This window comes from Brienomyrus brachyistius, chromosome 19, assembly GCF_023856365.1.
Source record: "Brienomyrus brachyistius isolate T26 chromosome 19, BBRACH_0.4, whole genome shotgun sequence".
Taxonomy (NCBI): domain Eukaryota; kingdom Metazoa; phylum Chordata; class Actinopteri; order Osteoglossiformes; family Mormyridae; genus Brienomyrus; species Brienomyrus brachyistius.
Window position 1 is genome coordinate 13,777,967 of NC_064551.1, and position 13,648 is coordinate 13,791,614.

Consider the following 13,648-nt stretch of genomic DNA (forward strand, 5'->3'; position numbering starts at 1 on the left):
CCAACCAAGGCACAGGCTATTAAACATTATTGTATTATAACACACTTGAGCTCTCTTCGGTTTAATTTAATATCACTTTCACTTCATTTATTGAAGCTGTTTTTTTTAATGTTTTAGGTTGTCCTTTTGCAGCAACAAATATCATTTTGTATGGAAATATATTCACCAGATTTCATAGGCGTTTCTCCACGTGTGTAGAGGGGATGGGGTGGGACAAGGTTAATCGAATATTATTCAAATAATGATTGGAGAAATTTGACTAGCGATTCTGGAGATCCCTAACGTTAAGTGAATACTTTTGTAGTATTAGCTGAAGCTTATTCTAAGGCCAATGGCATACACACACTGCTGGATATACCCACTGGTAATCAACCTTGATTTGTCAGCTTTTACGTTGGTATCAGTAGCTCACGTGCTATATGCTGGAAAGCAGATTTTGAAACAAATGCGCATTTCAGCAACTCCCTGAAACTGAATGCTGTCTCCAGTAAAATTCAAAGGTTGTGCATTTGTCTGTGCATATGTGTGTGTCGGCCGGGGGGGGGTAACCATCTGCGGCAAAAAAAAACAAAAATAATAATTAAAATATGGTGTGATAAAGTGCCTGAAAGCCTACGGTGAAACAGTAATCTTGCTGATTCAGTGCATGCTACCATTAATTGCATTACTGGAGCTAGGAGCTTAGATATGGCGACGTTGGTTTGAAAACATCACAAATCGATAGGTACAGTTTAGATTCTGAGGGAAAGTGGTTAGATGCACAAAATGCAATAGAAGGTGTACGACGAGATACCAAAACCGCATCCGTGCCTCCAGGCATGTCCGCGCTGTCAGCAGGCTTCCTTTGCCTACCTGACCATGCCAGTTATTCCCCGAAATCCCTTAGCGCACATCGCATCTGCTGCTTACAGCTGTTCAAAACATCTTCCCGTCAGCCAATCGCTGTCTACGTCTCTTATGGGGCCGTGCAACAGGCCACGGTGAGCGGGCAATGATAAACCTAAAACTCACAGATGGGGAGACCTCCCCCACCACCGCAGCCACCACCGAGGAAGACGGACCGATGAAAAAATAGCATATCTAAATTACACATTGACATAACCGTAGGGGGGGGTGCATAGCTCAGGCTGTTAGGGACCTGTGAGAGACTCTAGAAGGTTGCGGCTTTGAAACCCATGACCAAGCAGGGTAACCATGTCAACGTTGGCTCCTTGAGCATGGCACCAGAATTTCAATTTTTTCAATATGAATGTGTATTCTGAGAATTCATCAATTTCTTACCAGGCAAGTATCTTCCTGCTCTTTCTGGTGAATTTTGGGCATCGTTGAAATATATATCACACCTTTTTGTGTTTTGTGTTTTTTATTTTTTAGACAAAAGCAGGGACCCCAATTCCAGTCTGGGAGGGCTAGTCTGCAGCAAAGTCTGCAGATTTCCCTCCTCAAACAGACTTACTAATCCTTGCAATTAGCTGATTAGCTAAATAAGATTGTGTTTGAGTAATGAAATCTGGAAAACGTTTTGTAGACTGGGCCCCCCAGGTGCAGAATTGGGGAACCCTGGACTAATGCTGTGCTCAGAGGTCGGAAATTAGAGTTGGGAATGACGTCATCTCAGTTAACTGTACAAGTCGGAAAACAATCTGGGAAATGTGATATTTCACAAATGTGTCAACAAGCAGTGGTTAACATTTATTAATATCCATGCGGACATGACTAAAATGAGCTCATTTCAATGTCTAGTCTTATAGAAGTAAACACAGGTGCACACCTATTTCATGTTAAAAACACACACACATATTTACTTAGATATAGACACTATATACATTAAGGAGGGACTAATATCTCACTCTTTTCCTGAGAGGCTCTTTGGCTGGGGACTCGCCACTGATGTGGCAATTTAGGGATCTTAGCTCCTCAGCCCCTGGGTGCTGAAGGTCTCCACCATGTGAATTGCATTTTTCTGTCCTGCAAATTCTGTAAATTTCGGGAGCTTGGGTTCCACGACACAGCATGTCCTGCCCGTGGACCCTCTCTAGCTCCATCCTTCTAGCCTCCCAAAGTCTCTCCATTGCTGGGTACCTGGGTGATTTGAGGGAAAGGCTGAAGATCAGGAAGAACCACAGCATTTAGGGTTCCACTTTCCTCCCGGCCTTTCTGCTGCTTCCATGCGGAAGCCTGTTTATCTGTAATGAGACACGCACATTTTGGAAACATATATGAAAATTCAGGCTGATGACTCTCACCTTCCCTAATCACTGTTGTATTATATATTTGATGGATATTCTAACCAGAGAAGTTAATAGAAATATTAAGGTGTAAATGGCAAATTTACCTCCTCCATCATTTAAAATTCAATCCAAGATAATTGGATTTAATTGAGCAGTAGCTCAGCACGAACTGCAGATCGCTGAGTGATCAGGAATCTGACTGTCTGCTACTACGATTCAAATTCTGTAAAATGCCAAGGATACTCAACGTAAACAACACATTTGTGTATAAATGGCTCAAACACTATTGATGTGTTGGTAAATGGTATAAAAAATAACTAGGAGCGAGGGAATCTCATCGATATTTCTACCAAGCGGGGACCACCTCCAAGTTTTTACACGTAAAACCTGTGCAAGGATATTTGGTCAGTTAGACTTAATGAAGCAAATCTTCGTACTGCATGTTACTAGAGATTCTCCGATCGATCAGCAGCCGAACGAAATCGGCCAATATTCAGTCTTATACTAACCATATACTAAAAGACTTTGAAATGACTTTTTAAAGACTAAAGTCTGACACCCCCTCACATCTGAAGAGACCGAGTTCTTTGTCACAGATTAGGATTCTGCAAAAAAACTGGGGACCTTCCAGGGTCACTATTTGCAAGGCTGCAGCTGGATTTCTTTAAGATTATTTCCAAACCTGCTCCTGGTGGAAATTTACAGGAGGAGAAAAGCTGTTAAACGATGGAGCCGAAACGAAAGCAGCTTTTAGTCGCAGCTGTTCCTGTGTGTGCGATGGTTTGATGTAATAAATCAGCAAAAAATAAGACGCCACAGAATGTGGACACAACCCTAGATACGTGAAAGGATTTCATAGTTTTACAATGAACGCATTTCATTCTTTTTTGGACTGCAGTAATTTGTACTTGCTATGCAGCGTCCTGTTTTGAGCTAGAGAGAGCTCACATGTTAGATATTGACAATATGCATATTGCACGAGCCAAGACTAAACACCTATGATTAAAATTAAACACAGCCGATTTTACTGGATCATCAAGATGAGAAAAAAGCCGCTTAAGACGGCTATCCTGACCGGCTTACACCAGACGGTCGAGATGACGGGAGCGTGCCAAAACTAACAAAACTCTCACGATTTTATTCCAATATCAAAAATTGGTCTGCATCAGTGAAATCACTTGAATAGCTTGTGTAAGGCCAGCATTAATTACTCAAATGGCGGCCTTTAATTTGAAGGATATTGATCGAAACTTGATTAATTTGATCAATAGCCTACATGTATGTGTATGAAAGAGACTTTCATTGACAGACCTGACCATCCATTGACTATAGGCTAATTATTGTTGTAGAAACTATCTAGCTTGGGTTGATATATAGTCACATCAATAAATGGTTTTTGGGCATCAACATAATTCACTGCATTGTGTAATAGCCACATGATTTGCCTTAAGTTTTCCTCTTGAAACGGCCATAAAGACTAGACTGCTTTTTAAAACTGGAGGCTATCATCTGGGTGCGTATGTGTAAAGATTTTGTGTCAAGTTTTGCTGTGTTGTTTTGCAATAACGCCTCAATTTTCAGGGCAAAAATACTCAGGGCAACATGGTGACGAGTGATTGGACTGCTATGGCGGTACATGGCGGAATGACAGATGATCCACGTCTGTAAAAAAAAAATGAAGAAATTGGTGTACAAACACTGACAGGTGTATTACAAAAACCCTAATATAGGAACAAACAACAGGACAGGAACAAAGACAATGACCAACTCAGAAACTGAGTAAGGGCAGACATTTAAATACACATGATAATGAGGGCTTTAACTATGGCCTGCACCAGACCTTTGTTAATCGACAACAAAAAGTGACTATGGGCAACGAGGAACAGCTGAGGGTAATCACAAACAAACACTAGGGGCTTGGGCAGCACAGGAGATAGAGAACATAGGTGAAATACAAACTATAGCTACACACAAGGATAACCCGAAACGACATACAAAACAAAGATCAATACAGAAATATCATGAATACAAAAACTAGCAAGGGGAAAAACTAAAACCCAAAGTAACCATAATAACCAATCACAATGACAGTGTGGAACCTCAGCTCTCAGTCACTAACTTTGCCCATTGAGCCACATGGCAGGCTAGGGAACAGGGAAACACACTATTAGGAACAGAACTGACCTGGGAGACGGGACAGCAAGGTGAAAAGATTACTGATTGAAGGGGGCAAGACAGGAATCAATTCTGACATAGACCTAAAATTAGTTAAATCAAGTGTTGGAGTAGTTTGCATCTTAGATTTCCATTGAGACTCTCTTATTAAAATGAATGGAGTGTAAAGAGTTAAAGCTCCGGGGCGGGGCTCAGCGAGACGTCACTTCCGCATCCGCATGTGGTCCGCGCTTCGGCTCAGAGTGGCGACAGCGACTATACGCCGTACAACACGAGCAGGCGGAGATGGCGGAGTTGTCTCTTTATCTTGCCAACGTTAACGTGTCCCTGGGCCAGACCATGGAGGCTGAGAAGGTAGTAATTTCGCAGCGTTTTATAATGACGAAAATAGATTTATAGAGGTGCGGATTGTATTCATAACGGTAGGCAGGCTGCGGTTTTGCTGGTAAATGCGACTGCCGTTACAGGAAACTAGTATGTCAGCTGACCGTATGGGCAGTGAAACAGGAATGTACCGAGTATTTAGAGTGTTTATCGGATCATTTATTATTTGCATTGCATAATTACTAAAAGGTCACCATTGACGGGACAATAGGGACTATAACCGTTATGTAGAGTTTTAGGTTTAAAGGTTTGTGCTTTATGCAAGCTTACATGAGGCTTTGAATTATATATTCCTTAATAATTTTATCTGTACGTATTACACCAGAAATGGTTGTCGTCGAAATTCTTTTAAAATTATGATCGCATTTTAAGTCTGCTTCTCATCGATCTTACAGTATCCACAATCATTTAAAGATGTGGGTGATCTGTTGCTATTTACAGTACTGTAATATTAAGTATATAACTATTTCTCATAATGGTTTTATTAAACAGTACATGGAAAATAAAATATGCATTAAGACAAAATGTTAATGACCTAGTAACAGAGCTCACATTAAACATTTAGCTTTCTGCCCTTGTTATCACTTCCCACAGCACCTATTGTTACGGACATGATAGAAAGTGTGTCTAAAACAAGGAGGCTGCTGTTGCAGCTGGCCTGTCAGTCCCATTCAGCAAAGTCTCCCTGTTGTTCCATGACAGAGCCCAGGCCCTGCGAAGGACTTCGAGCGTGTGGAGCTCGGCGAGATGGGGAAAGGGGCGCAGCAGAAGCAGAAGGTCCCACGGCGGATCATCCACTTTGCAAGCGGGGAGACCATGGAGGAATACAGCACAGATGAAGAGGAGGTCGAGGAGAAGGTGAAGAAGGAGCTGCCACCACCGGTGGAGCCTGTGAGTTGCCGGGGGGGGCTGGTGGTGAAATGTCAAAGACCTTGTCCGTTGTACACACTCCTTCTGTCGCCCGTTGTAATCGCTCATTTGCCTTACAGTCCAAGCTGACATGGGGTCCATACTTCTGGTTCTACATGTGGAGAGTTGCTACGTCCACACTCTCGGGTGAGTTGTGGAGAGGCTGCTAACTGGGCCAGTTGACCAGCTTCATAATGTGATTTAAATTATAAAAAGAGTTAGACAGTCTACAGCTTTGCACCTTCCCTGCTTCCAGCGCACCTGAATTAAAAAAAAAAAAAACGAATAATCTTGAACACTAAATACCTGGTACCAGTGTGCTGGGAGTTGGATTGTCGGGGGGTCCCCGAGGGCTGGGTTGAGAAACACCGTTTAAGATGACATTCTGGGAGGAGCGAGTCTTGCAAGTTTCCATGCTGTCTCCCACTGGGAGCTCAGAATGGCTGCCCAACTGGTTTAGTCACAGTGGTTAGTTAAATCAGGAAGTGCGTCGAACATGACTGAAAATCAGTGTTCTGTAAAATTGATGTTTTAAGTTTCCTAACATAGCCGGGTTTTCTCTGGGTGTCCAGCGTGTGACTACCTTGGAGAAAGGATGGCCTCGCTCTTTGGCATCACCTCGCCCAAGTACCAGTACGCCATCGACGAGTACTACAGGATGAAGAAGGAGGTACGCCAGTCGCGATGGATCTGCATGCGAAGGCCTTTTCGAAGCTCGTGACAGGAGCATGCTGGAATTTGCTGACTCGGCCCTTTGTTTTCGACTGTCACCGCAGGAGGAAGAGGAGGAGGAGGAGAATCGTATGTCAGAGGAGGCCGAGCGCAGATTCGACGAGCAGCAGCGACAAGGAGGACAGGAGGCCGCAACGGAGCAGCCCGGAGGCTCCGCCTCATTTCTCAACGTCACCTTTGAGCTGGAGGCGGAGCCCCACACTGTCCCCACCCCCGTTTCCACCTAAACCACGTCCCCACTCATTATCTGCCTACTCGTTAAACAGACACCCCTCCTGAGCTTAGCAAAATCACGTCTTTCGTATCCCCCCACTCCGATTTTGATGCATGTGCCTTTGCTTGTTGGTGACAACAAGTTTGTTCCAACTCTCTGCAAAAAAAAAAGTGTTTTTAATGTCAGTCGTTGGCAGATGTGATGTTACTTTCCTTGTCTGCGTGTGTGTGAGTTAAACGGACCCTAAATGACCTTTATCCTTGAGTAACCATAACTCAAGCTCCAACAACCTTTGTGCTGTGACTCGGACAGGTTAAGGCAATGCACTGGTGCTGACGTTTAACCAGGTTATCTACCACTGTACACCTTAATCTCACTTAAGTGCTTGAGCATTTATTTGCATGTTATGTGATTCACTGGATGTTTTTTTTCAGGAATGTTTCACATACTTTATGGAATTCCACTAGAATCAGTAGAATACTTTATTCCCCCGATATGACTAAGCACTACAGCACCGCCCTTCTGTGCGTGCCGTGAGAATTAATTTAGTGAATTTTTTTTTTGTGTTGACATTCTATCATTCCAGGCACAAAGGTGTCATTAACGGTGAATGTTACAAGCTGGTTGACTGACATCTGATACAGGTAAAACTGAGTATATATGCATTTTTTTAATGAAAAAAAAAATGACTGTTTTGGTTTTTGCATTTTGATGTTGGAACTGATCGTGTTCTGATTTCAATGCGACTCTGAATTTGGGAGAGGCCTGCCCGTTCGATGCGGTCTGAACTTTTCGTTGCAGCGTTCGCTAAGTCTGCTAACATGGCCGTGTCGACTTGGTGCGAGGCTGCACTCGCGTCTCTTCCTTGGAACCTGTACGTGATTTCGGCAGCTGCTGCAGCCCAGAGGTGTAACTGATCTCTTCCACTGGAAAGGCTGCTGTATTCTAGGCCGGTAAATAAGCTTCTAGGTTACAGGCATGTTGTCAGGTGGAACGTCTCACATTAACATTTTCAGATTGCTGACTTATTAGCCAAGGGAAATTTGGGGGGGGGGGGGGGGGGGGGTCTCATGAAAGTCTCTGGTTATCCCAGCACTGCAGGTGTTACCTGTTTTCAGGACTCAGAGTGGCAGAAAAGCCCCAAAGCATGTTTGCACTTACTGCTTCATTATAATAATACGAAATGTGAACTCACTTCATGTGTTAAAACACTTTATAATTTATTTTTGAGGAAGTACAAACTGTGTGTGTACGATTCTGTTTTTTATGTATATAATACAGCTTAATAAAACTTTTAATAGTGATCATTTGAAAATCCATCTCTGCATTTTTGACATTTCACTCTTATGCTAGAAGTTTTCTTTTTTTTGGTCGTTTGGGAATGTGATCGTTGACCTTTGTTTGTTTTTGTTTGTTTGTATGTTTGTATGTACTTGTTTTTTTGGCAGCTGCCCTGATCTGTGCAGTCAGGTACTACCAGTACTATAAACAAGGGTGTGAATTCATACATGGCTACTGCTCAGCCGGGAATTGGGAAATTCCCTGACATTACTCCCTGCTTCATGCCAAAGGTCATAAGTGTCGTATAAAGAAATTTTACTTGGATAAGTCAATGTTCCTGCTTCCTCATTTTCAATTCTTTCAGCCTTCGTCACCTGAGCTGTTTTGTAACTGTATTTCCTTGGTGTTCATGAAGGTTACCAATTTGGGTATTTTTGCAAAGCCCCTCAAGGATTCTGCAGCTGGTTAAGGCAACGTCATGACAGTGACTCGAGGTCAGGGACGTCGTCAGACGTGAAGACGTCGTCAGGCTCTGCTGGTGGACAAACACCTGCTTTGAATGCAGGCCTCACAGTTGGATGGCCTGCCCTCCTGCTCCTGTAAGAACAGCAGTGTGTCGCACAAAGGCGCTCTTTGGAAAGGAGACTCGCTTGCGGTGCGGGACACCGGGAGTTCTGTGCAGCTCCGGGTCTGGGCAGGACCAGTCAGCTCTGTCCTGCCTTTCAGAGGCGAACAGACGGGCATTCATTTTCAGGAAAGATGCCGTCTCCATCCTGTGGGCCTTATGCATGGCAGGTCAGATGTTAAGAGGGTGTGGTCAGTCACCGGATTGGTCACAACGGGTCACGGTCACCATTGCACTGGACTAAATAATTAGTCAAAGTAAACTTTTATAGCATTCAACAAACCATACTTCAGAAGAACATGGTGAGCAAAGGTTAACTAGGCAATGCCCAAGGCTTTAATTATCCATTCTCTTCAAAAGGACTAAATGATTATGGTCATAGGCTTTCAGCTGACTGAAAACATCATCCGACCATGAGATTTCAGTAATTGCTCATCCAGCCAGGAGGATTAGGGTCCATAACAGAACATGCCAAAGACGTGTCATAATTCCGTCTTTACTCAGTGTGTCAAGGATGTGCGGATCGAAGGTCGACTTCATTTTGAGAATTGTTCTTAACGTTACATTTATTTTTTTGGTCCAGCAATTGAAACGTATATTATCGTGAGGACAACTTCCCCAACACACTCAAAAAAATAGCCAGAACCAGCATATTCCTTAGGACTATTCATTTTGTTGTTTGAGTTGTTATTATTTGCCATTGAATAGAGAAGAAAAGCAAGAAATCCTGTCAAAGCAAGAAATCCTGCTTCATGAAACAGGCCCCTGATCTCCGCCACTGTTTTGGTCTCCCTGGAATCAGCTGATTCACCCGCTCGTCGGGAAGCGGTTATTACAGAGCTGTGGTATGTGACCGTCACTCCGGGAATGTTTTTGTGTATTGTTTAGGGAACAAAATGGGTTCTGTGTCCAGCACAAGTGAGGTGACACGGAGGGGAACAGGGCGGTCTTTTCCCACACAACGGGGACGCACGTGGCTCCCGGGAGGGGCGCTGTAGGCAAGATAAGCGGAGCCTGAGATCAGCGGGCTGTGTGACGGTGTGCAATGACAATACTCCGTCGCTGCGTGTTTTAGTGATGCAGGAATCAATTTAACTCAATTTATTTTCAAAATAATATAAAGGTTTAATGTCCAAAGGCATATTTGTAATTTTTTTATATGGCGACTGCATATTTTATGATTAATTTCTCTTTACATATAGACGATTAAAGAAATCGTTATAAGAGAAGGAAAATGAAAATTAAAACTTATTCATACTAGCCCTGCAGAACGAACACTACTTTAGCGTGAAAAGACTGCTGTATTCGTATAGTTGAATTGTGCAGTAATATACCTTACGTTAAGATCCATACATATTCCATTAACGCTTACACATGATGGGTAGCGCTGAACACATACACAAAGTACTGTTACAGCTAAATCTCGTAAACTGCAAGTAACCCACGTACACACGGGAAACATGCAAACTCCGTATACTCATAATTCCGAGAGTCGCGTTACATCTTCCCTCCACCAGGTGGCATCAGTTCTGCATGATAGCGGGTAAAGTGACAAAAGCTGTCAAAGATAAACGACAGGGCACACAAGGGGAAATCCAGTTTGTTATTGTACAAAGTTATGTAGACACCGTGTCTGCTTCTGAGCGTGAGCCGGAGGGGCGGTGACAAAGGGGTTATTTTCTGAGTCAAGGAGCAAGCTCATTTGCGAAAATTGTACTTAACCTGACTTCAACGTATGCCATTGACTGATGAATCACGGAAGATCACCACAAGTATGGAAGAAAAGCAGACAGGAAGAGCTGCACTAATTATAGTTTGCTGGGTGCATGAATTTGCTTTGGCAGCGTTGTAAATAAATATGTTCAATAAAAAAGTAGTGTAACATAAGTGTGAAAGAATTCCATATCATTTTAAAACCATACATATTTCACTCGTAAATCATCTTCACGATAAAAACTATCTTTTTTTTTTTTTTTTTTGGTTGCTAGTAACCTTGGCAACAGCCATACGCACAGAAGCAGTACGTAAACCCTAACCCCATTCTAATTTCAGGTTTAAAGCCCTACCATAAAACCATTTCCCACTGCAGAAAAATGGGGCAGCAACACTGTGTTTTTTTTTTCTGGGAGAAAAACACCCACAGCACCTGTATTTAGCCTGAGACGGCGATTGAAAATAGCAGGTCGCCTGCCGCGACTGCAGCCGGTTCCTGATTTAGCTGGACTGCAGGGGAATTCCCACACATGTCCGGCCCTGTTGCCAGCACCAGAAGTGCGTCCTTTCTGAGGCGTTCTGCAAAACAAGAACTCCCCTAGTGGCGGGGGAGGGGCAGGGCGGGTTGACGTCCCGAAGGTTTGCTGAGGAATGTGCCGCACGTCTCCACTGTGCAGAGTCATCCTGCAACAGCTTGTGGATTCTTTCTGCGGGGCTGGCGAGCGAACCAAAGGCAGCATGCACCTCCAGGAGCCCACTGGCGACAGACAGAGCATACCAAGGCTTGGGGTGGGAGGGGGACTTACCCACAACAGAAAGGGCTGAAGCAAAACAACAGACTTCACAGAACACTGAAGACACATTATTATATAACATGCACATGAATGAGCTCCCCCCCACCCTACCAGTCAGCAGTAAGCATGAAAGCCGCCGTGCACCGACCCACCGGGCTCTGCCAGCGCCATAAGTGCCAGGCCCAGTGGTGCATGCAGCCAGGTGTGTGCTTTCTGTGAGGCGGCCACCTCACCGTGTACATGTGGGGCTCGCCTTTCTCTCCCGTGAACTTCATTGGCTCATCAAGCCTGCAGAGCTGGAGCAGCTGGCAGTTTGAGGTGGATTATGGGAAATTCCCCCCCGCAGGTTCGCTTCTGCTTTATACCTTCTGCTTTGTCTTTCTGCTAAGTTAGGATCCTGAATTTAATTCCCACAAAAGAGCTGCGCGTGTGTGAGTCTGTGTGTGTTTATGTTTGTGTGTGTCTGTGTGTATGTGTGTCGGGGGGGGGGGGGGGGGGTGGACCAAAATGTCCCCAAGGTGCGGTATAACCTGAAACTTCCTTACTTTTGGTGACATTTTTCAGGTCCCCACTCTATCAAAAGTTTATCAAAATCTGTGAATGCAAATCTGTGATTGTAAAAGTAATAATGCAAGAAGTCTTGTACCAAATATCCCCACGATGATATTAAAACCTGTTGTGAGGATTTTCGGTCTCCATAAAGGGAAACTCAGTTTAATACAAATCTGTGGATGCAATCAAAAAAACGAAAAATGCCAAAAGTCTTGCTTTTCATTTGGTTACTTATGGTTAAGGTTACAGCTGGGCAGGGGTTAAGGTTGTTATTGTTGGTATTGTGGCTATACCCATAGAAACGAATGGACAGTCTCCACAATGATATCAATACCTAATCTATCTGTTTGCCACGTGTGTGTGTGTGTGTGTCTTCATTCATTATTCTAAATGAACAACATGCAATTCCTCTGCATTAATTAAACAAGCTGGTGGCTAAACATCAGTAGACTTGTTGAAATGTTCCGATTCTCTCAATAGCTGTTGCGATGGCTACGCTAACAGAGCAAGGCAGAGGAGCCCTTGCCCCCACAGGGGCTGAGTGCATCTCCTCCATCTCCTCCTCCTCCTTAGCACCGTTCACAGCTTGGGGCTCCATCCCCTTGCAATCACCCCCTACCCAGACTATCCAGCCAGCCAAGCCCTTATTCACCAGCAGCCTGGTTACCAACCCAGAGCTACTCTTCTACACTCCCTGGGATTCTGTTGTGTCAAAGTAAAAAATAAATGCACCACAAAACTGAAATGTAAAAGCGACATGTAACAGGGGTCATTATCTTATCAGCGGGTACCTTGTGTTTCTCTTTCCTGTATTTGGCTTGGTCTGTTGTCTGAAATGCATTGAACTTACAACATCTATTCTTGAAAAGCATTACAGCCCAGGGATTGTATTTGCAGCATTTCGACATTTGTTCTGTTTGATACTTTGTACAGCTTTCCGACAGCCTGTTGAGTTTGCGGCCCAGGACCAGCTGGTGGTTGGGGAGGGGGGGGGGGGGGTTTGGAAATTCCCGTACACCCAGTTCCTCTTCACACCCTTTCCTTCCTCTTCCTCTCAGCCAGGGGTCTAAAACCCAAATCCTGCAGAGGCAGATCTTCTCGGTAGCTGTGCCTGGTTAGGAGGGTGGTTAACCTGATACAGTAGACACTGTAAATCCGAAGCGAAAAAGCACAGCCTTCCGTATTTGGCTAACTTGTGAAACAGAAGCAAATTCGTGTCCGGTGCCATTTTCATTGAGTTCTTTAGCAGCTGCCCCTACATTTCATGCACAGTTCAATCCATCTTTTTTTTTTCTTAGAGCAGTGCACACTGGGTAACTGTCACAGTGGTCCAACAGCAGAGCCCCATGTGGCACTCAGACCCTTGAGGTCACGTGTCGCCACCCATCGCAGCACCTGCTTCCCCAGGAGCATCGTCACGGCCCTGCCAAATCATTCTTACATCATCGGGTGGGGTCACCTTCCACAGTTGCGCAATGTACTGTTTTTATTTCGTTACCAGGCCATCACTTGACAAGTAAATAATCTGGGATTAAAGTTCTGCCCCACACATACAGCTACGTGCTTTACTGCTTCAGTTCGGGTTGTGTTGCCTTACCCAACAGGCTGCACCTGTAGGTTTACAGTCGCCGTTCTCCACTCAAAGCACCTCCTCTTATTCAGCCTAGAAGTCCTTCCAGTATTTTTAATCAAAATGCTGTTGTCAAGGATACGTAAGCAAAAAGCCTCTCGCCCAGAAGCTAAGCTTTCACCCTGCTATTATGCAAACTGCTACAGAAAAGATTTCAATAGGAAAGTAAAGGCTTGTTTTACTTGTTTTTTTTTTTCTGAGCACAGCATTGTACACCAATGTGCAAAAGAACAGCACCTCGTTTTACTGTAAAATTTTTTACGCAGGGCCTTGGAAAGTCCCGGCCGTGCACCCTGACCCCCCCCCTCCCCCCCCCCCCCCCCCCCCACTGTTAAGCGGTTACTGACTGGCCAACGCCAGCCAAGGCTCTGATCTGGCTGCACGGTCCACATCAGGGCCGGTAATGGC

General features: G+C 44.4%; 1 protein-coding gene across 2 annotated transcripts; it reads left to right on the forward strand.

The window, feature by feature from the left end:
- The first annotated feature begins 4,602 nt into the window (after window positions 1-4,602).
- Window positions 4,603-7,704, forward strand: LOC125714920 (protein FAM177A1-like). 2 transcript variants are annotated; one of them, XR_007383886.1, is made up of 6 exons: window positions 4,603-4,760; window positions 5,493-5,681; window positions 5,780-5,846; window positions 6,272-6,369; window positions 6,476-7,289; window positions 7,447-7,704. XR_007383886.1 is itself a non-coding variant. In XM_048986021.1 (5 exons), the coding sequence occupies exons 1-5, from the start codon at window positions 4,692-4,694 to the stop codon at window positions 6,656-6,658; spliced, it is 606 nt and encodes a 201-aa protein (XP_048841978.1). In that variant the 5' UTR covers window positions 4,603-4,691; the 3' UTR covers window positions 6,659-7,704. The 2 variants fall into 2 exon arrangements, 1 of the variants encoding a protein (XP_048841978.1); XM_048986021.1 differs by having other exon boundaries at window positions 6,476-7,704.
- The last annotated feature ends 5,944 nt before the right edge of the window (window positions 7,705-13,648 follow it).

Excerpts from the sequence above, each read along its gene's own strand:
- LOC125714920 (XM_048986021.1), top strand. The coding sequence starts at position 4,692 with ATGGCGGAGTTGTCTCTTTATCTTGCCAACGTTAACGTGTCCCTGGGC. Across the intron at positions 5,682-5,779 it reads TGCCACCACCGGTGGAGCCT|TCCAAGCTGACATGGGGTCC; the intron begins GTGAGTTGCCGG and ends TTTGCCTTACAG. Across the intron at positions 6,370-6,475 it reads ACTACAGGATGAAGAAGGAG|GAGGAAGAGGAGGAGGAGGA; the intron begins GTACGCCAGTCG and ends CTGTCACCGCAG.